Source organism: Ursus arctos, unplaced genomic scaffold (assembly GCF_023065955.2).
Source record: "Ursus arctos isolate Adak ecotype North America unplaced genomic scaffold, UrsArc2.0 scaffold_2, whole genome shotgun sequence".
Taxonomy (NCBI): Eukaryota; Metazoa; Chordata; class Mammalia; order Carnivora; family Ursidae; genus Ursus; species Ursus arctos.
The window spans coordinates 10,825,617-10,850,363 of NW_026622874.1; the positions used below are offsets into that span (position 1 = coordinate 10,825,617).

The following is a 24,747-nucleotide window of genomic DNA, read 5'->3' on the forward strand; positions in this document are numbered from 1 at the left end:
TACAGCCATACCTCACTTGATTGTGCTTTGCTTTATTGTGCTTCACAGATTCTGTGTATTTGTACAAACTGAAGGTTTCCAGTACCCCTGCATCAAACAAGTCTATTGAAGCCATTTTTCCAACAGCATTTGCTCACCTCATGTCTTTGTGTCAACATTTTGATAAATTCTCTCAACATTTCAAACTTTTTCATTGTTGTAATATTTATTATGGTGATCTGCCATAGTGATCTTTGATGTTACTACTGCAATTGTTTTGGGGTACCATAAATCACACCCTTATAAGACAGGACACTTAATAAATATTGAATGTTCTCCCTGCTCCACTGACCGGCTGTTCCCCGTCTCTCTCCCTCTTCTCGGAGGTTCCTATTCCATGAGACACAACAATACTGAATTAAAGCCAATTAATAACCCTACGGTGATCTCTAGGTGTTCAAGTAAATAGAAGAGTCACACCTCTCACTTTATTTTTTTTTTTAAAGATTTTATTTATTTATTTATTTATTTGACAGAGATAGAGACAGCCAGCAAGAGGGAGCACAAGCAGGGAGAGTGGGAAAGGAAGAAGCAGGCTCATAGCGGAGGAGCCTGATGTGGGGCTCGATCCCATAACGCCGGGATCACGCCCTGAGCCGAAGGCAGACGCTTAACCGCTGTGACACCCAGGTGCCCCACACCTCTCACTTTATTTTTATTTTTATTTTTTTTAAAGATTTTATTTATTTATTCTACAGAGGTAGAGACAGCCAGCGAGAGAGGGAACACAAGCAGGGGGAGTGGGAGAGGAAGAAGCAGGCTCATAGCAGAGGAGCCTGATGTGGGGCTCGATCCCACAACGCCGGGATCACGCCCTGAGCTGAAGGCAGACACTTAACCGCTGTGCCACCCAGGCGCCCCAGACACACCTCTCACTTTAAATCAAAAGGTAGAAATGATTAAGCACAGTGAGGAAGGCATGTCGAAAGCTGAGACAGGGCAAAAACGAAGCCTCTTGTGCCAAACAGGTAGCCTCTTGTGTGAAACAGGTAGCCAAGTTGTGGACACATAGGAAAAGTTCTTGAAATAACTAAAAGTGCGACTCCAGTGAACACATGAATGATAAGAAAGTGAAACAGCCTTATTGTGGATATGAAGAAACTTTTAGTGATCTGGACAGAAGATCAAACAGCCACAATATTCCCTTAAATCAAAGCCTAATCCAGAGCCTGACCCTACTAACTCTCTGCATTTCTATGAAGGCTCAGTGAGGCGAGGAAGCCATAAAAACAAACAAACAACAACAAAAGTCTGAAGCCAGCAGAAGTCGGCTCACGTGGTTCAAGGAAAAGCCGTCTCCATATCATACAAGTGCAGAGTGAAGCAGCAAGGGCTGATGTAGAAACTGCAGCATGTTATCCAGAAGATCTGGATAAGATAATTAATGAAGGAGTTACACCAAACAACAGATTTCAGTGTAAATGAAACAGCCTTTTTTTGGAAGATTTCATAGAGAGGAGACTTTCTAGAGTCTCTAAGACTTTCATAGAGAGGAGAAGTCAATAATCTGGCTTCAAAGCTTCAAAGGACACACTGACTCTCTTATTAGGGGCCAAGGATGCTGGTGACTTGAAGTTGAAGCCAATGGTCATTTACTTTCCAAAAATCCTAGGGCCCTTAAGAGTTATGCTAAATCTACTCATCCTGTGCTTTCGAAATGGAACAACAAAGCCTGGATGGCGGCACGTCTGTTTACAGCATGGTTTACTAAATATTTGAAGCCCATTGTTAGGACCTACTGTTCAGAAAAAAAGGATTCCTTTCAAAATGTTACTGCATTGACAGTACACCTGGTCAGCCAAGAGCTCTGACGGAGATAGACAGCAAGGTTCGTGTTCTCATGCTTGCTAACACAACACCCATTCTGCAGCCCGTGGATCAAGGCATCATTTCAACTTTCAAGTCTTATTAAGAAATAGATTGCACAAGCCTGTAACTGCCACAGATAGGGATGGATCTGGGCAAAGTAAACTGAAAAACTCCTGGAAAGGATTCCCCATTCTAGATGCTTTATTAAGAACATTTGTGAATCATGGAAAGAGGTCAAATAGCAACATTAACAGGAGTTTGGAAGAAGTTGATTTCAGCCCTCACAGATGACTTTGAGGGGTTCAAGGCTGCAGATGGGGTGGAAATAGCCAGAGAACTAGCACGAGAAGTGGAGCCGGAAGATGGGACAGAATTGCCACAATCTCAGGATCAAAATTAAACAGAGAAGGAGTTGATTCTTACGGATGAGCAAAGAAAGTGTTTCTTGAGAAGGAATCTACTCCTGGTGGAGATGCTGAGATTGTTGAAATGACAACAAAGGATTTAGAGGATTATCTAAATTGAACTGATAAAGCAGCTGCAGGGTTTGAGAGGACTGATTCCAATTTTGAAAGAATTTCTACTGTGGGTAAGATGCTATCAAACAGCGTCTCATGCGACAGAGAAATCATTCATGAAAAGAAGAGTCCATCAATGTGGCAAACTTCATTGCTGTCTTATTTTAAGAAGTTGCCAAATCCACCTCAACCTTCAGTAACCACCACCCTGATCAGTCAGCAGCCATCAACACGGAGGCTAGACCCTCCACCAGCAAAAAGATTAGGACTTGCTGAAAGATCAGATGATGGCTAGCAATTAAGTATATTAAAATTCAGGTATGTACATTTTTTAAACATAATGCTATTGCACACTTAATAGACTACAATATAGTATAAACATAACTTTTACACGCACTGGAAAACCAAATATTCATTTGACTTGCTTTACAGTGGTGGTCAAGAACCGAACCCACAGTATCTCCAACGTATGCCTGTATTGACTAGTTTATTTCTTGGAACCACTCTCTGAAATAAGTACTATTATTATCCCCACCTTAAAGATGAGAGAATTGAGGCACAAGAGTTTAGCTACTTGCTTAAATAGCACACAGCAAAACTGGAATTCAAACCCAGATTGTCTGGCTCCATATATACTTGCTCTATTGAAAACACTTGGCCTGGCACAAAGTAAGTGCTTATTATTATTTTAATCATTACTTTTAATATTACTATATTTATTTAAGGAAAATGTAGTAAGCACCTACACACTGGGGAATTACACGCAAGGTCACCATGGTGCTGAGCATAGATTAGTGGAGGAGATGGATCTCATTTCAAGAATTGTACTTTTTCTAGCAGAAATGATTTCTTGAAGTAGAAGAATGTTTCTAAATATTTTAGGCCACTAGGTCCTTAAGGCTTCTCACTGGATGACTGGAACATGTGCTTCCATTATTCCTATTGTCTGTTCACTTAAACTCTGCTACCTGGTGAATGTTTTGGAAACTCCACTTTATTGGATCACTGCCCTATCCAGAAACCTTTAACGGCTTCAGAGCTTACACAGCCACTGTGTGCGACCCACACCAACAAACTCCCGTCCTCATTTACAGCAGACATTAGTATCCCACCACATTATATTTTTACCAGTGTAGTTGTGGTCTTGGAATCTTATCAGCAAATCAAGAATTGTCACTTGCAACCTTTTTGCCATCCCTAGCCTAGTTTGCTTGGGAGAAGTAGGATCTGGGACTTAGAATTAGGTTTGAATTTCAGCTTTCTGCCACTTTCTTGCGGTGTGATGCTGGCCAAGCCATTTCATGAAACTATTTCAGGAAACATAAGTGCTGCCTTAAGTGTAAGATGGGGGTGACAGGAGCTACCCCGTAGGGTTTGTAGATAGTGCCATTACTAAGCCATGCGGCATAGTGCCTGGTATATACTGCTCAACAAACTGCAATGACTATTTTTATCATCATTATCCTAATGTTCAATATTGTCATCAGAAGGAGGGCTTCCGATGTCTTCATAATCTAGGCCTAATTTACATTAATTTACATTTCCAAATTTATCTCCCATAGAGTACTAAAGGAACTCTTCACTTTAACTAGATTTGGGTAAATCAATGTTCTCCCAAAACTAGCCTGCCATTTTCTGTTCCTCTCTGTATATGAAAATCTACCTTATCCTTCAAGGCCCTTTTCAAGAAATGCCATTTCATTCATGAGATTCCTCTCATCCCTTCAGCCAGCCATACTGTTCTCCACCAAACTCTCCTCACAGCTGTGTGTTTCTGACACATCGTCATACACTCACTGTCTGGCACCATTTTCTTATGTTAGTGTTTGAGTTCATATTACAGTTTGACTTTATACGTGTATTTATCTTGTTTTCCCAGCCAAACATTCAATTCCTCAAAGGCTGGGACTATGTAATACTTATGTCCTCAAAACAACACCTACTGAATGACTGCACCTTCTAATCAGCAAACGAATGAAACTGAAATAAAATGTATACACACACATTTCAGTAACTTAAAAATCAGTCATAGATTACTTTTCCAATGATGACATACAAATGGCTAACAGACACATGAAAAAATGTTCAAAATCATTAGCCATCAGGGAAATTCAAATCAAAACCACACTGAGACACCACCTTACGCCAGTTAGAATGGCAAAAATTGACAAGGCAAGAAACAACAATTGCTGGAGAGGATGTGGAGAAAGGGGATCCCTCCTACATTGTTGGTGGGAATGCAAGTTGGTACAGCCACTCTGGAAAACAGTGTGGAGGTCCCTTAAAAAGTTAAAAATTGAGCTACCCTATGATCCAGCCATTGCACTACTGGGTATTTACCCAAAGATACAGACGTAGTAAAGAGAAGGGCCATATGCACACCAATGTTCATAGCAGCATTGTCCACAATAGCTAAATCGTGGAAGGAGCCGAGATGCCCTTCAACAGATGACTGGATTAAGAAGTTGTGGTCCATATATACAATGGAATATTACTCAGCCGTCAGAAAGAACGATTTCTCAACATTTGCTGCAACATGGACGGCACTGGAGGAGATAACGCTAAGTGAAAGAAGTCAAGCAGAGAAAGACAATTATTGTATGATTTCTCTCATCTATGGAACATAAGAACTAGGAAGATCAGTAGGAGAAGAAAGGGATAAAGAAAGGGGTGTAATCAGAAGGAAGAATGAAGCATGAGAGACTATGAACTCTGAGAAACAAACTGAGGGCTTCAGAAGGGAGGGGGGAGGGGGAATGGGATAGGCTGGTGATGGGTAGTAAGGAGGGCACGTATTGCATGGTGCACTGGGTGTTATATGCAACTAATGAATCATCGAACTTTACATCAGAAACCAGGGATGTACTGTATGGTGACTAACATAATAAAAAACATTAAAATAAAAAAAAACTAATGATGTACTGTATGGTGACTAACATAACATAATAAAAATTACTATAAATAAAAAAAAGAAAAAAGAATCAGTCATAGATTAGAGAGACAAAAGCAATTTTTAATTCTTCATACTGTGTTGAACTCAAATGTTACAGAATAATCTCTGGCTTTCTTCTTGGGATGAGAATATTCTACCTTCATCCGTCAGTTAGTCATAGTTAAAGAGTCATTTACATTCATACCTATGTATCATATTTGAGCCTCAGTGGTATAAGTAGTAGAAGATTCTACCTCTCCAAACAATTGGAAAAGAATTTTTGTTCTCTGTATTGTGTGTTTTATAAAATTTTACAAATTTCTTTAATATGCAAAAAATCACCTCTCAAACTAAAGAAATCTCAGGTAGTTTGTACTTCTCTTTGACTTAAAAACACAATTGTGTTTTCCACATCAAGTTTCAGTATAATTAAGAATCCAAAGACTCCATAACTGCATGTAACTTAGCCCAAAGCCTTCTGTCCACCATTCCCAGGTGATGCTGGTCCAGGATGACATTTTACTACTCTCTGGCAAAATGGGAAAAATTAGGACCATAAAGCAGAGGTGAACCATGGGCTAGGCAGTAGTGGTCCACCTTGGGGAGAGGGCAATATATTCTCACTGATGTTGTTTGGAACTGCCCATGCACGGTGAAAATAAAAAGCAGACAAACTTAACAGATTCTATTATTGCTTTAAAATTACCTACAAAATGCAACCATGTTTTTGCCTGTACCTGCAGCAAATTGCTTCCATTATCATGTCCTTGGCATGGCACAGGAACAAAATGAGCTTTGTATAAAGATGAATTTTCCAATTGAAGAGACAGTCCATTAGTCTACGTTAAATGACACTGGCAATTAAATGTCCTTTCAAAACAAAATGATGGTGATGTAATTAACAATTTTTTAATATCCTCATTTGGTAAATTTTTAAAAGCTGATTTTTATATGTATCCACAATGTGGAGTTACTGTTGTCCATTGCTTGGTTTTTGGAAATGTTCCTAGTCTATGAAATCCCAAATCTGAGAACAATTAGCCAAGAGAACAAACGATTCACTAATAGTATAATGTGCAGTGGTTTTTGGCTTAAGGTAGTGGTTCTCAAAGTGTGGTACTCTGGACCAATAGTATCAGTGTTAACTGGGAACTTGTTAGAAATGCAAATTAGATCTACTGAATCAGAAACTCTGGAGTCCAGAAATCTGTGAGCTTGAAAAGCCCTCTAGGGGATTCTGCCACTGCTGAAGTTTGAGAACCACTACTAAGGAATAGGCAGAGAGGAAGAGAAGGTGCTGAGACAAAATGCCTGGAGATTCTTAAATGTCCCTTTAAGCTCATTTTTAGTCCAATCATGTTGCATCTATTTATTTTATATGGATTTTACATACTTATTAACCAATCTTTCCAAAATAAATTTATTTCCTAATGTCGACAGTGAATGATTCTGTATGTGCCTATATAAAGTGGGATCAATCAGGGAAAGGAGGATCCTGAGCTTACCTCAAGCCACCTACACACCAAGATAACAGCTACCTTTATGCCAGTAACTCTGAAAATGACCTGAAGACTGGCCGAACAGACCTTCCACAGTTAATTGTAGGGAGGAAGCCACACTGAAAACGTTTGATAGGAGGGGTGGACACACAGTTGGGAATCAAATCCCTGACAAGACTAACCACAGACGGGAAGGACACCACAAGCATGAAGAAGCAGAGGAGCAGACCCCTCACCAGGCACCCCAGGCACGAGGTACTAGCACTGGGAAGATGAGTCTCTGTAACACTTGGCTTTCAAGACCAGTGGGGCTTAACTTTGAGAGCTTTGAAAATTATCAGGGCTTAACTCGGAATTTTAAAAATCAATGCGCTTAATTCTGGAAGAGCTGAAGGGCAATGAGAAACTGAGTCCCTACTCTTAAAGAGGCGGAATGATAAATAATCCAGCCCAAAACACAGCACAGAAGCAGCAGTTTGAAAAGCACCTGGGGAATGTATGAAGTTACTAACTAATCTTAGAACACCTGTGGGCAGGGACCTTCAGGAGATTAATCCAGGTACAAAAGTGTTGGCAGGCACTATTTCTCCTCTGTTCCCCAGTCTAGATAACTGGACACTTGTGGGAGCCAGCAATAACACTCTCCATCTGCCCTGTTAGCACAATGTACCTGCTCCCATGTTCCCCTGTGGACCCACCCATCCAACCTGCCCACCTCAACAGGCACCCCTCCAAAGCAGCTCCTGCCCCACCATACCCTAAAGGCAGCCCTGGAAGGGATCAGAACCACTCCAAAGTAACTCATGCCCTGGGGATGGTGAGAAATAACTCCACTCACCAAGGCAGCAGAGTGCCAGCAGCCTGGCCTCTTAGCTGGCTGCATAGGGAGCAAGCCCTGTGCTTTGGCACTTCTGCGAATGTGGCAAAGAGGCTAACTGCAGATAGCTAGGCTGACTACTGGCCCTATCCACCAACTAGAGACTCAGTTGGCCACACAGGGAGCAAGCCCTGCCTTATGCTGTGCCCACAATTGTGGCAGAGAGGGTAAGTGGAGATAGTCCACTGCTGAGACCTTGTCCACCAAAGAGTCCACAGCAGCCTTATTCACCAATGAGACCACAGCAGCATCAGGCCTCTCAACAGCCCACGGACCAAACCCTGCCAGCATGCCCACAGCAGACAAAGTAGGTCATTGCAGCTGGCTGGGCTGAAGGCAGTCACAGCTCAGCCACAACAGTAGGGCACAGGCAGCCCATGCAGCAGACACCCCTGAAGCACCTAGGTCTGGTGACCAGGGTGCACTGTGCTAGAGGGCACCACAGGACCTATTTGACACTAGGACACTAGTTTCAAGACCTGGAGATGTAGCTGACCCATCCAATATGTAGAAACAAAGAGAGACAAAATGAGAAGACGGAGGAAAGAACACAACAAAATCACAGTAAAAGAGCTAAATGAAATGGAAATAAGCAATATGTCTGATAAAGAATTCAAAGTGATGGTCATAAAGATACTCACTGGACTTGAGAAGAGTGGATGAACTCAGTGAGAACTTCAACAAAGACACAGAAAGTATAAAAAAGAACCAGTCAGAGCTGAAGAATTGAATAACTGAAAGTAAAAATAAACTAGAGGGAATCAATAGCAGATTATAGAATGCAGACCAGATCAGTGATCTGGAAGACAGGAAAATAGAAAGCAAATTAGTTGAACAGCAAAAAGAAAAAAAAGAATAATAAAACATGAGAACAGGTTAAGGGAACTCAGTGACATCATTAAGCATATAAAATTCACATTACAGGGATCCAAGAAGGAGGAGAGAGAGGGGGAGAGAGAGAGAGAGAGAGAAAGAGAAGGTGGCAGAAAACATATTTGAAGAAGTAATAGCTGAAAACTTCTCTTATCTGGGGAAGAAAACAGACATCCAAGTCCAAGAGGCACACAGAGCCCTAACAAGATGAACCCAAGGAGGACCATACCAAGACACGTAATAATTAAAATGCTAAAAAGTAATGATAGAGAATTTTTAAAGCAGCAAGAGAAAAATAAAGTTACATACAAGAGAAATGCATAAGGCTGTCAGCTGATTTTTAAGCAGAAATTTTGCATGTCAGCAGAGAACGGCGTGATATATTCAAAGTGCTGAAAGGAAAAAACCTGCAACCAAGAATACTCTACCCAGCAAGATTATCATTAAGAATAGAAGGAGAGAGGGGCACCTGGGCGGCTCAGTCAGTTAAGTATCCGACTCTTGATTTCAGCTCCGGTCATGATCTCAGGGTCATGAGACTGAGCCCCACGTCAGGCTGCACACGCAGTGGGGAGTCTGCTTGAGATTGTCTCTTTCCCTCTCCCTCTGCTTCTTCCCCAATGTGTGCATGCTCTCTCTCACTCTCTCTCTAAATAATAAATACATCTTTAAAAGAATTTTAAAAAAAGAATAGAAGGAGAAATAAAGAATTTCCTAGATGAACAAAAGTTTAAAAAGTTTATCTTCACTAAACCAGCCTCACACAAATATTAAAGGGAATTCTTTAAGTGGAAAGAAAAGGCCATAACTAGAATTAAGGAAAAAATTATGAAAAAAACCTTCACAGGTAAAAGGAAACATAGTGAAGGTACAGATTAACCACTTACAGAGCCAATATGAAGGTTAAAACACAAAAGCAGTAAAATCAATTATATCTACAAAAATTAGGAAAGGGATACACAAAACAAAAAGATGTAAAATATAACATTATATACATAAAATGGGGAGTGGGGAGTGACAATTTAGTGCTTTTAGAATGTGTTTGAACTTAATATAAAGAGAAAGGAATCCAAGCATAACACTGAAGAAAGCCATAAAACCACAAGAGAAGAGAGCAAAAGGAGAAATGAAAAGAGCAGAACTACAAAAAAAAAAAAAAAAAAAAGCAAAAACAAAAACAACAAAACAAACAAAACTCAGAACACAACATAATGGCGGTAAGTACATAACTATCAATAATTACTTTAAATAGAAATGGACTAAATGCTCTAATCAAAAGATGGAATGACTAAAGGGATTAAAAAAATAAAACCCATCTACGTGATGCCTACAAGAGACTCATTTCAGACCTAAAGACACGCATAGGCTAAAAGTGAAATGATGGAAAAACATACCACGTAAATGGAAACAAAAAGAGCCAGGGTAGCAATACTTATATCAGACAAAGTAGACTTTAAAACAAAAACTGTAGCAAGAGACAAAAAACTGCACCACATAATTATAAAGGGACCAATCCAACAGCAGGATATAACAACTGTAAATATCTATGTAACCAACAAAGGAGCATCTAAATACATGAAGCAAATATTAACAGACATATAGGGAGAAATTGACAGTAATACAATAATAATAGGGAACTTTAACATCCCATTTAACATCAATGGATATATCATCCAGACAGAAAATCAACAGTGGAAACAGTGGCTTTGAGCAACACATTAGACCACATGGAAACAGTGGCTTTGAGCAACACATTAGACCACATGGACCTAATAGATATATATGGAACATTCCATCCAAAACCAGAAGAATCTCAAATAAACAACCTAACTGTACACCAGAGGATCTAGGGAAAACAAGCCCAAAGCTAGCTAAAAGAAGGAAATAATAAAGACTAGAGCAGAAATAAATTAAATAGAGACTACAAGACAATAGAAAGGATAAATGAAACCTAGAGCTGCTTTTTGAAAAGATAAATAAAATTGATAAACCTTTAGCTAGACTATCAAAAAACAAAAAGAAACACAAATAAAATCAGAAATGAATGAGGAGAAATAACAACTGACACCACAGAAATACAAAAGTTTGTAAGAGAATAGTATGAAAAATTATATGCCAACAAATTGGACAACCTAGAAGAAATGGATACATTCTCAGAAACATTTAACTTTCCAAAACTGAATCAGGAAGAAATAGAAACTTTGAACAGACCAATTATTAGCAACTAAATTAAATCAGTAATCAAAAAACTCCCAACAAAATCCAGGGCCACAGGGCCTTACAGATGAATTCTAGCAAACATTGAAAGCAGAGTTAGTACCTATTCTCAAACTATTCCAAAATAGGGGCAGGAAAGATTCCAAATTTATTCTATGAGGCCAGCATTAATTACCCTGACACCAAAATGAGATAAGGACATCACACACACACACACACACACACACACACACACACATTACAGACCAATATCTCTGATGAGCACAGGTATAAGACTCCTCAACGAACTGTGAGCAAACTGGATCCAGCAATACATTAAAAAAAATCATTTACCACAATCAAGTGGGATTTATTCCCAGGATGCAAGGATGGATCAATATTCATAAATCAATGTGATACATCACATTAATAAGAGAAATGATAAAAAGCAAGTGATCATCTTAAAAGGTACAGAGAAAAAAATTTCACAAAATAGAACATCCATTCATGATAAAAACTCCACAAAGTGGGTTTAAAGAAAATATACCTCAACATAATAAAGACCATATATGACAAACTCACAGCTAACATCGTTCTCAATGGTGAAAAACTGAAAGCTTTTCCTTTCAAGGAGGTCCACTTTTAAAAAACCACTTTTATTCAACATAGTACTGGAAATCCTAGCTGCAGCAATCAGGACAATAAAAAGAAATAAAAAGTATCCAAATTGGTAAGGAAGAAGTAATACTCACTGCTTGCAGATAACATGTTACTATACATAGAAAATCTTAAAGACTCCACCAGAACACTATTAGGACTGATAAATGAATTCAGTAAAGTTACATGATACAAAGTTAATATACAGAAATCTGTTGTTTCTATCTACTAATAACAAAGAAGCAGTAAAAGAAATTAAGAATATAATGCCATTTAAAATTGCACCACAAATAATAAAATACCTAGGAATAAACTTAATCAACGAGGAGAAAGATTGGTACCCTAAAAACTAAAATACTGATGAAAGAAGCTGAAAACGACACAAACAAATGAAAGATATACCATGCTCATGGATTGGAAGAATTAATATTGTTAAAATATCCATACTACCCAAAACAACCTACAGATTCAGTACAATCCCTATCAAAATACCTATAACATTCTTCACAGAATTAGAACAAATAATCTGAAAAATCTTTGGAAACACTAAATACTTTGAATAGCTAAAGCAATTTTGAGAATGAGGGAAAAAGCTGGAATTATCACAATCCCAGATTTCAAGACATACTACAAAGCCATAGCAATCAAAGCAGTATGGTACTGGCACAAAAATAGACACACAGATCAATAGAACAGGTAGGAAGCCTAGAAATAAACCTATGTTCACATGCTCAATTAATCTAACACAAACGAGGCAAGAATAAACTAGGGGGGAAAACAGTCTTTGCAATAAATGGTGTTTAGAAAACCAGACAGCTATACGCAAAACTGGACCAGCTAGTTCCTACAACATACAGAAAAATAAACTCAAAATAGATTAGAGACCTACATGTGAGATCTGAAACCATAAAAATCTTAAAGGAGAACACAGGCAGTAATTTTTCTGACATCAGACATAGCAACAATTTTTTTTACAGATATGTCTCCTCAGGCAAGGAAAACAAAACCAAAAATAAACTATTGTGATTACATCAAAATAGAAAGCTTTTGCACAACAAAGGAAACCATCAACAAAACAAAAAGGTAATCTACTGAATGGAAGAAAATACTTGCAATGATATATCCAATAAAGGGGTTCATACTTAAAATATATAAACAACTACATCTTAACACGAAAAAAACCACAAATAATCTGATTAAATGGACAGAGGACCTGAACAGACATTTTTCCAAAGAAGACACCTGGATGGCCAACAGACACATGAAAAGGTGCTCAACATCACTGACCATCATGGAAATACAAATTAAAACCATAATGAGGTATCACCTGATACATGTCAGAATGGCTAGTATCGAAAAGACAAGAAATAACAGGTGTTGGCGAGGATGTGGAAAAAAGGGAACCCTCCCACACTGTTGGTGGGAATGCAAATTGGTGCAGCCATTGTGGAAAACAGTATGGGGAGGTTCCTCAAAAAATTAAAAATGGAAATATCATATGATCCAGTAATTCCACTACTGGGCATTTACCCGAAGGAAACAAAAACACTAATACGAAAAGATAGATGCACCCCTCTGTTTATTTACAATAGTCGAGATATGGAAGCAACTCAATTGTCCATTGATAGATCAGTGGATAAAGAAGAGGTGGTATCTTTAAACGGTGAAATATTACCGTGTCATAAGAAAGATGAGATCTTGCCATTTGCGACAACATGGGTGGATCTAGAGGGTATAATGCTAAATGAAATAAGTCAGACAGAGAAAGACAAATACCATATGATTTCACTTACATGTGGAATCTAAGAAACAAAATACACAAACAAAAAACAAACACACTCTTAAATCAGAGAATAGACTGGTGGTTGCCAGAGCGTGTAGGTTTGAGGAAGGACCAAAAAAGGGGGATTAAAGGGCGCCTGGGTGGCGCAGGCGTTAAGCGTCTGCCTTCGGCTCAGGACGTGATCCCGGCGTTGTGGGATCGAGCCCCACATCAGGCTCCTCCGCTATGAGTCTGCTTCTTCCTCTCCCACTCCCCCTGCTTGTGTTCCCTCTCTCGCTGGCTGTCTCTCTTTGTCAAATAAATAAATAAAATCTTTAAAAAAAAAAGGGGGGGATTAAGAGGTATAAACTTCCAGTTATGAAATAAGTCATGGGTGAGACGTACAACATAGGGAATATAGTCAATAATATTGTAATAAGGTCGTACGGTGACAGATGGCAACTGCCCCTAGTATGGTGAGCACTAAGTAATATATAAAATTGTTGAATCAATATGTGTACACCTGAATCTAATAAGACATTACATGGTAATTATACTTCAATAAAAAAATAAAGTGGGATCAATCATACTAAATATAATCCTTAAATTGTTAAGTCCATAAGAGTTGTTACTTTTCTGATTGAAAAGATAACCAATGCAAAGAAAGCTGGAGCTGGGGCTATATTTGAGAAAGGGGGAGGGGCGCCTGGGTGGCTCAGTCCTTAAGCGTCTGCCTTCGGCTCAGGGCGTGATCCCGGCGTTCTGGGATCGAGCCCCACATCAGGCTCCTCTGCTGTGAGCCTGCTTCTTCCTCTCCCACTCCCCCTGCTTGTGTTCCCTCTCTCACTAGCTGTCTCTATCTCTGTCAAATAAATAAATAAAATCTTTAAAAAAAAAAAAAAAGAGAAAGGGGGGGACCTACGGACCTGAAAACTTCCTGCGTGGAATGTGATTTCAGTCATTATAATGACTGCCTGGATATTATAGTTTTAATGGATAGAGAAATTTCCATGGAGTAAAAAGTTATTATGACTATTGGGAATAAGTTATTCTAGCATTTTATAAATAGAAATCCAATATTGCTGTGAATAAAAAACTAAATTCCTACCTATGCTAAATGAGAGAAATATTAGGATCCCTTTCTCACTGAGATAGTATGTGGACTTTCTGGGGAAGAAGTAAGCAAAGTAATCTAGCAAAGTAATCTAGCAAGGAATACGAGCTCTACATATAACAGGATACAGGAGGGTACACGAATTTGCTCCTTAATCCATGATTCCTTTATCTGAGAAAGTATCAATTCTTTACTACCAATCAGGCCATAAAGAATTAGAATTTGATAGCCTAATGCTATCAATTATTATATGATATTTTTAAGGTTAATGTAGAGACTTTTGAAATACTACGTTTGAGGGGACGAAAAACCTACGCAAAGCATCAGCTTTCCCCACACAAAGAGCTCATGTTTTAGGTGCATACAGTCAGCAGCACAAGAAGCAGACGACTTTTCTGACAACTAGTAAATGGAGAGGATAGTGGGATGTGGCACTTGAAAGTGGGCTCATCGGGGTGTGACATTTCAGCCATATGCAAAGAGAAGGGGGACGGAGGCACACTGTCCTCATGCATGAGATGCCGCTCCATGTGTTTACTTCACACACATTGCCAACAAGCCTGCGGTGTGCTAGGCAGGGGCTAGAGATTCAAAAGTCTGAGAGGTCCAGGCCCTCTAGGCACTTACACAACTAGCAAGGGAAAAAGATACGGCTCAGTCCCCTGCACGCTTGTGTGTCACATGCCCATGTTAAGTGGGGAGTGCAGATCTGAAGAACCTGAGAAAAATTGTTTTCAGCTGTGAGAGACCCAAGGCTTCTGTCATTGTCAGCCTTGGAATGCATTAATGCATGTGTGTGTGTGTGTGTGCGTGCGCGTGCGCACATATGCAAACATGCATATGTGTACACACACACACACACACACACACACACAACCAGGCCTCTAGTCACTCCCTGAAAGGGCATATGGCAGCCTCAACACTGAGATGTCCACCAAGAAATCCAGGCAGTCAACCAGGTCATGACTGGCTCCTTCCTGAGAGGTCACAGGCTCCCCCATCCAGAGGCTGGCCCTCCCTGGAACCATAATAACCCTTGGCTGCAGCTGAATCCACTGAGAGAGGCTACAGCTCCCTTCAAATTCCAGAGGTTGCTGCTGTTTCCAATTCTAGGTCCTGGAAGCAAAATAATCTCTTTGTTGGCCTGCTGACAGGGTCTAAGTTTTCCTCAAAAGCACAACCACAGCCAACTTTTCCCCAAAAGGCACAAAAGTCAGTATTTTCCAAATGCGAGTTTAATTATTATCTATATCAGAATCACCTGCAACATAAACCACAAGCCCAGCCCCCCAAAACACCTCCATGGATACAAGAGGCTCATCCCAAACCTACTTAACCAGAATCTTCTATGATAGAGCTCCAGGCTTACGTAGTTTTAAAAACTACATATTATACATCTAAAACTAATGTAACACTGTGTGTCAACTATACTGGAATAAAAATAAAAATTAAAAAAAAAATAAAACTCCATAGGTGATGTTGATGCATGCTATTGGCAGAGAACCCACTACCCTAGGGGCATCGGAATCATCTGGAAAGCTCATAAAGCAGATTTCCTGGGCCAGACTCCCGGCGTTTATGAGTCAGCAGTCTAGGATGGGGCCAGAGAGTTTCATTTCCACCAAGTTCTCAGGTAATGCAGATGCTGCTGATCAGGGGACGACTCTTGAGAACCACCATACTGAAGGACAGCAGGGGCCAATTCTACTGGAAACCTGGTCCCAGCTAAATTCCTGTTATTCTTGTTGGCCGTTTATGGCAGATGCTGCTCTTCCCCTCCCCAGTGCTCACTCTCCCTTTCTTCCTTCCAACAGAAACTTGATTTTGTTGGAGGTAGCAATGTTCTCACTGCTCTCTATATTAACCAGCTCCTCTTGAAGAAGGGGGTGGCCATTGGACTAAATTCTAGCAAGTAAATCATAAGCAGAATTTGTTGGGTGGCGCTCCTGGAAAATCTCCTTCGAGTGGGCAGAGAAGAGGATGCTGACTGAGCTGGTATTTTTACCTTTGCCCCTTGCTCTTCCTCTTCTTCACGCCTGGATCACAGAAGTGATAAATGTATTTCCAACACCCACGAAGGGGGACCACAAGGCAACAAGCTGAGAATGTCTGTGAGGAACAAGAAGGTGGAGCCTGGGTTCCTGAGGTTGTAGACCCTGGCTGCCTACATTCAAATCTCTAACTATGGGGCAGAAAAACAACTACTAACTTGTAACATCCCATCCACCAAGATGGAAGCCATTCTGGTCACCTATTTTCCTCCATCTTATTACTCTTCTATGGCTCTGGGGTTCTTCTTCCCTCCACCAGTCTCCCACTGTCCTTGCTCCCTCCGGCCCCTCAGTCTCAAAGTAAACTACCTTGAAACCTGAACTTCTTCACCAGGCCTCCCAGCCTTAAATGAAACCTGGATGTGTCTGAAGGCATCACTTCTTTGGGGCCATGGGTGAAACTTCTTTGGCCAGGATTGTAGAAGTAGTGCTCTCCTTCGTCCCTCATGTAGGACCTGAACTCTGAGCCTCTACCATCTGGCTAGATCCTCTCTTCTCCTTGTTGCTGTCACACCTCAGGTTCGCCGTCTCTACTTTGCTGAAAACTTTAGGCTTTGGATCTCCATTTTCCTCTCCACTCCCAGCCAGGATCCCAGGGGACTTTTTTTGTTTATTTGTTTAATTAATTTATTTACAGGGAGAGAGAGCACGAGCAGGGGGAACAGCAGGCAGAGAGAGAGGAAGAAGCAGGCTTCCGCTGAGCAGGGAGCCCGATGCGGGGCTCGATCCCAGGACACTGGGATCATGACCTGAGCCGAAGGCAGACACTTAACTGACTGACCACCCAGGTGCTCCCCCAGGAGACTTTAATTTCACTAATCACTGAAGGTTCCACATCTCTGGTGACTTTCACTCCATGCTGGTCACCTCTTCCATGGCCACATCCTGAACCTTATCGCCATGAGAAGCTCCTTCCTCTGAAATTTTAAATTTAGACAAGTCTACTCTGACCACAGCTCCTGCTCTCAGTTGTTCTAGGACCCCTGTCCATAAGCTGAAAGCCTTCCCTTATTTATAACTTCAACAACTCTTGCTAACATTCTCAATGATCTTGCCTCATGCACCCACCTGCAAAAGTGTCATCCCTGTTCATTCCAACTGTACATCAGAAAAACAGTAAGTTCATGATACACAAAGTATCTCAAATCAGTTAAACCATAACTATCACCCAGAAATCTTTATTTTGTGATCAGCTCTTTATCCATGGCTGTTTCAAACCTTCTCCACTACCCTTTATTCAAACTCCTGATGACAGATACTTTGAAACTTGGAATAGTAATAAGGTATACATGCACCATATTATACAGAAGTCATTGAATATATATGGTATACATATTTTATATTGTACCAGGAGTCTGGGGAGTTTTCCATACATAATCTAATACATTAAAACTTCTACAGCAGTGTGAACAGCCACACTAAGTGGGTTGTAGAAAAATTATACATAAGATCAGGTTAGGCTTTGCCATCGAATTTATGAAAGAACTTTGGTTTTCAGAAATTTGGGTATCACAGATAACGATGGTAGCCTCCATCATCTTCACTTAGAGATAGGAGTTAATCTTGTCTCATTGCCATAGGTTATCCTTCACATTCAATTAGTCTTTGAGGCTGTCAGTTCCAGCCCTCTAAATGTCTTCTGAAGCTCACACTTCGAGCTATTCCTACTGCCACATCCATTCAGGCTACCAGAATCTTCCCCGAAATTACCTACGCAGCCTTCTACCTGGTCTCCCTCCAGACTGACCTTCTTCCCCCATCATCCCCAACCCCCTTGATCTGTTCTCCATCCTGCAGCCAGACTGAGCCCTATAACACAGATAGGATTGTGCTATTCCCCCGTGTAAAACATTTATTCGGATTCCTGTTGCCCTCTGGATAAAGTTCAGATGTCTCAACATGATTTTACAAGGCCCTTGATGACTTTCCCAGCCTTATCTCTTGTCATTTTCCACCTCAAGGTCAAAGTCTCAGCCTTACTAAACTATTTTTAAATCTCTTACAGAATGCTGTTTGCTCTTGTCTTTGGACAAGTTGTTCCCTCTTTGACAATGTACTGGTAAAAATCACAACTCTTCCTTTGAGATACAAACTAAAATTAAAGATAAATTATGAGTGTCAGTGTGTGCAGAGACCCATATGAACCACAGCCAAGAAATCCAGGCCTGTCCAATCATCTTACTCCTACACCTATGTTTATTTCTGGTTAATGCTTGATTAATTTTTTTCTAGAGTATACCAGAACAAGAATCAATGCAGAAATAATTCTATATCCAATTTCAAGATTTGTTTCGATTGACTATTTATATCTACAATGAAATATTTTATAACCTTTTTAAAGGATTTATTTATTTATTTTAGAGAGAGAGAGGGAGCACGTGTGGGGGTGGGGAGGGGCAGAGGGAGAGGGTGAGAATCTCAAGGAGTTGAGTGTGGAGCCCAATACCGGTTCGATGTCACAACCCTGGGAATCATGACCTGAGCTGAAATCAAGAGTTTGATGCCCAACCGACTAAGCCACCCTGGTGTCCCTATTTTATAAACTATAAAAATTCTTATTTCATTTTTTTTCCTTTTTAAACATGTCTTTATTTTATTTTTTTATTTTTTATAATAATTTTTTATTATATTATGTTAGTCACCATACAGTATATCCCTAGTTTTTGATGTAAAGTTCCATGATTCATTACTTGCGTATAACACCCAGTGCACCATGCAATATGTGCCCTCCTTACTACCCAACACCAGCCTATCCCAGTCCCTCACCTCCCTCCCCTCTGAAGCCCTCAGTTTGTTTCCCAGAGTCCATAGTCTTTCATGGTCCATTCCCCCTTCTGTTTACCCCCCTTCTTCTTCCCTTTCTTCTACCGATCTCCCTACTTCTTATGTTCCATAAATGAGTGAATAAAATTCTTATTTTATAACCACAAAAAAGATATAACCAATTTACAGAATAGTTGGAAAACAAAAACAGAGGCAAGATCCATATTTTCATGATTCTAAAAAACAATGACTATGATTACTGTCTCCTAAAAGGTAAGCTCTGTGAGGGCAGGGGCTGCATGTATCCTATTTATTGCTGTGTCCTCAGTGCTGTGTTTATAATTTTAAAAATGTAAATATCTGAATAAATGACTGATAGATCATTTTGATGAATAGAATTAGAAATTCAAACATATTTTCTACTGTATACCTATTTGGCAACTTTGAGAATTTCAATTTCAGTACATGTAAAGTGTTGGTTGTTCCTGTGAAAATAATCAGAAAACAACAGTTCTGGGAACAGACTACGGAAGCAACAAGAGCAGCACAGAAGCTTTGGGAAAGATAAAGGAAGGAGAAAGTAAAACTGAGGAAGCATCATCAGCGACGCTTGTGAGCATCGGGCTCAGACTAAGTGGAGCAGAGGGGAGGCATACACAATGTTGAGTCATAAAATCAAACAGGCATCAGACAGCTTCAAGGACAATGGGAAGCCAACAAATGACTCTCTGTATAAGCAACATATGTCGTTCAGCAAAATCAATGTGCCGGTATCTTGTTAGAAGTGTACACGGAAACCACGTAGAAAAGCTTCCGATGAGCAAAGGTATAAATAGGTCAATTACATTAGAATCTGCTTGTTATTGTCAAAAGTGTCAAGGTCCCGAAAGTCAAGGAAAATCTGAGGAGAATTCTACACTGAAAGAAACTAAGCAGAGAATTAAATGCAATGAGTGATTCTAACCTGGATCCTTTTGCTACTAAAACACATTATTGAGGAAACAGACTGAGGTTTGCTGGAGTGGAGGGGGGTGGGACGGATGGGGTGGCTGGGTGATGCATGTTGGGGAGGGTATGTGTTGTGGTGAGTGCTGTGTATTGTGTAAGACTGATGAATCACACACCTGTACCCCTGAAACAAATAATATATTATATGTTAATTAAAAAAAAGGATCAGGAAGGAAAAAATGGGAGAGATTTGAATGGGGTTTAAAAATTAAATGGTAGCAATGTATCACTGTTAATTTCCTTACTTGGATGCTCGTAATGTGGTTATGTAGGAAAATGCCCTTTTATGTTAAAAAATATACACTGAAGTACTCAGAGATATGGGGCATTATGTTGGCAACTTAATCCCAAATGTTCATGAAAAAAACTTAGTTGTACTGTACTTGCAACTTTTCTGTAAGTTTGAAGTTATTTCAAAAGGAAAATCATTATAATCTCTAAGGGTAGGTCTGGGCATCAGTATTTTTAAAATGGTCTAGGTGATTCCAATATGCAACCAAGGCTGGAATCCACTGCTGAGGTCTCCATCATCATTTTTTTTACAAAAAGGTTATACACTTTTGCATAGAGTGCATGAACCATAATTTATTTCACCAGACCCTTCCCTCTTTTTCTTCAAAAATGATTTATGGTGGAGCTTTTATATGCTGGGCAAGACAGATTTTCTTCCCTATGAGTACTCAGTCTTATGAAGACATACATATAAGCAAAACACAATGGGCTGTAGTAATAATAATAATGTAATTGCTATCATTTGTTGAGCAATTACTCTGTGCCAGGCACTATGCTATTTGATAGGGCAGGCCCTTCATTTTATGAAATGAGGAACTTGCCCCCGGCGCAGAGCTAGGTCATCTCTCGGCTGTGCCACTGTGTTAGAGGGAAGCAAAATCCTAGGCAAACACACATACAGAAGGATCTCTGATGCAGACAACAGGTATCAAGAAACCCTTCTCAGAGGAGGGATGATCGATATACCTTTGATACGCACATTATTTCCAATTTTAATTACCCCAAATACTCCTTCAATGAACATCTATGCAGATAACTTTCTATTTTGTCATCCTGCTGCCACCTCCCCCTTTGGTTAGATTATAAGAAGTAGAATTCGGAACAAATGGGAAAAACCCATGGCTTTCAATACCTGTTTCTATGTCACTATCACCAGCAATATAAGGGTATCTGTTTAACTGTAGCTTTACCAGCAGTGGACAGTGATACTTTAAAAATTCTTTGCCCTTAGTAAAAAACTGTTATTTCTTTGATTACTAGTTTAGCTATACATTTTGCCATTAATGCTTTCTTTGAAGCTCGAATTTAAGATCTTTAGAGTTACTACTGATCAGGAACATTACCAATGAAATAACATCATAGAATGTCTCATACCACAGGTGCTGCCATTTATTCCTACAACCACAAAAATGGCTATGTCACAATTAGGAGCATCCAAATACAGCAGATTCGATATTCGTGCTGAGATCCCTGACTTCTGAAACTTACTGTGAGCTCAATAAGGATAGGAGAAACATCTCGTTTGATTCTGAAATCCTATCACAATGTCAGCAAGTAATACATACTATACTCATTTGCTATAAGACTAAGTACATAAAATAGATGGTGACAAAATATGAATTGAAACCATACCTTCTAAGGTCTACATACACGACACAAACTCAGCTCAGTAAACATCACATGAGGAAAAGATTAATGAGAAGAAACGTTTTCCCATTTCCCTGGCTCCCATATAAATAGAGAGCCTATAATCCCAGTGTGCTAATGACAGTTCTGGCTTATGCCTTTTGTCCTAGCATCTTGTCTGATTGGAGCTGCCTTTCAGAAAGGTCCCGGATTAGACAATACATTTTATGGTCACCCGACACCTAAAGGATGTTCCCTTAATGAGTAGCCATATTTCATGCTTCCCTGATCAGACAGCTTGTCTTAATGTCACTCTGAATTTCACTTTGAAGACGAATGATCAGATAACTCTTCTGGCTTCTAAGTGTTTTTATAATACGTTACCATTTAAAGCCAAGTAACAATCCACAAAGAGTTAATCCCTAACTGGAAGAACACCCCTTGTTTAGACCAGAATTTTTTATTCTATTTTGCTGATAAAAGTGAGGCATGGAAAGAAAAAATGACTTATCCAAGGTCACATCAACTATGAATTACCAGCCACACGAGAGGAGGCTGCTGGGGCTCCAACTTCTGGTTTTTGGTTAATTCTCTAAACCACACAGCCATTAACTTACAATTAACTCTCCTGTGCAGTTAAGTTAGAAAGATTTTAATCAGTTAGTAAATGGCTTTGTAAACTGCAGGCAGTAATAATCCACTTCAAATTGTACAAGCAAAATCACTGGCATACCTTGATCATATTTTTTAATGGACATAAATTTCATGATTAATATTCCGGTTTCACTGAACAACAGTCTGTATTCAAACCACTCTATAGATCCTAAACCATCAGAAGGTAAAGTGAATATTTATAAAACAGGTGAAAATGTTAAATAAACATGCAATACCTTGGGTAATTAAAAAAATGAAGTTTGTTACAATTTTCTATCTCACAAGTATGTTAAAATTTCATAACAGGGTGCATAGCTTAGATAAGATTACATTAACATGTAGTTGCCTGTTTATCACATCAGCATCTTGGCTTATAGCAGAAAACTTCAATGGAGTTAACAAACTCATTCTCTATAGCAACAAAATAAAAAACTGATGGGAATAAATTTAATATACTATGTCCAAGACCCCTATGAAAAAAAGACTCTACTGCTTGCATAAAAGAAGAGGCATGCCATATACACAGATGGAAACTCACAGTTTTATGTCAGTCCAATATTAATTTATAAAAAAAAATGTTAGTCAAGGTCCCATTTGCATCCTGTGGGGATGGGGTAAAGAACTGGCTGAACGCACATAAGTTCATGTGGAGGAATAAATTTAAGAGAACCAAGAAAAATTTTCAAAGTATAAATAAAGTACAATAATAAAAATAGTATTTTTCTGGCACAGGCCAATGGAATAAAATTGAAAGTTCAGAAACAGACACAGACGTAGATAAATATTTAATAAATGAGAAGTAACAATGGGAGCATGGAAGGATTTAACGATGTTGTGACAGGTGACTAGTCCACACCTCATACCATATGTTGAATTCCAGGTGGATTGAAAGAAATGAAAAGAAAATGAAAAGCAAAATGTGGGGGAAGGCCTTTCTATTTTGCTGATTTCTATGTATGACTTCAAAGGCAGGAAAAAAACCAACTGATAAATTTGACATAAAACAAATAATACTCTCTAAAATAACTGTATTGAGGATATCAATCATTTTTCTGCCATTTATGCTATAATCACTAACTTATCATGTGCCTTCATTTCAGTTCAGTTCCTTTTGATATACAAGAGTTAAAAAAACTGTAAAAAGTTAAAAATTTCTATTTTTTCTTTAACTTTGCTTTTGGGCTAGAAATGACTTTTTAAAAACCAAACCAGACTGGGGCGCCTGGGTGGCTCAGTCGGGTAAGTGTCTGACTCTTTATCTCAGCTCAGGTCTTGATCTCAGGGACATGAGTTCAAGCCCCATGTTGGGCTCCACACTGGGTGTGGAGCCTACTTTAAAAAAAAAAAAAAAGACTAATTTTCACTAATATTTTCTCATAATTTTTTCATTGTTTCCTATTTTATGTTAATTATAAAGATGAGAGGTCAAAATATGGCTCTGTCCTGTATGAATGGTTTGAGGATATTATTTAACCTCTGAGTCTCAATTTATTTTCCTGAAAAAAATGGACATAGTAATGCCAACGTATTCGAGTTGCTTTGGAGATCCAAAGAATTACTTTATATAAAACATTTATCTATCAAGTTAGAATCCAGCATATAAAGAGTCAGTAAATGGTTAACTATTACTTTGAATGCTAGTCACACTGCATATTGGACTTCTTGATTTCACTGATACGTTTTTATGACTAGAAACTTCTGGTAATGATATTTTTACCTGTTTTTAAAACAAATTTCACATGACTTAATGAATGCTGTACCTTTTCATTTATAAATTATTCTTAAATATATGCATTAGAATATTGGCATATATATACACCAATATGTGCCAATCACAGAAATACCTTAATTCTTTGAAGAATAGCTATATACAGCATCCTACAACATGGTCATTTAAAGCTGCAGTCTGAAGTCCTCAGGTGGCCAAGTAATAGTATAATCCAAGGATATTAAAAGGTTTCTTATGCACCAGAACTGCTGAGATTATGAGTTTGAAAAATAAATAGGATATTTACCCTTCTTTATCTTACCTCTAACAGGCCATCCTCTGGTAGATCAGTACAGTGAACAGCATTCTGGATCTTAGTTTTACCAAAGATTGCTCTGAGGGTTCCAGGGCGTAAATGCCGGGCAATTTCCTATTAAATACACATTCACATATAAAGTCAGTCATTCAGTTTTAATAAGAAAAACACCAGCTACATGAAACACTTGAATTATCTGTTTATGAAATACATGTATACATTGATGGCACTGATTTTTTCTGGAAATAGCATGAATGTATGAAAACTTTGAGCAATGAAAGATTTCACTCAGCCTCGTTCACTCAGAAGGCTTTTTCTGTGGCCTGATGGGAA

At 39.1% G+C, this 24,747-nt stretch overlaps 1 protein-coding gene across 6 annotated transcripts in view; it reads right to left on the reverse strand.

Moving 5' to 3' along the window:
- Positions 1 to 24,747, reverse strand: part of NME7 (NME/NM23 family member 7) — a 240,766-nt gene that overhangs the window by 31,051 nt on the left and 184,968 nt on the right. For 5 of the 6 annotated variants that reach the window (XM_026509426.4, XM_044387944.3, XM_044387943.3 and 2 more), the window contains one exon: positions 24,421 to 24,528. In XM_026509426.4, coding sequence (XP_026365211.2) covers positions 24,421 to 24,528 — 108 coding nt within the window. Of the gene's footprint in view, positions 1 to 18,890; positions 24,529 to 24,747 lie in introns of those variants that run through there. The other variant, XM_057315671.1, reaches the window with a different exon arrangement.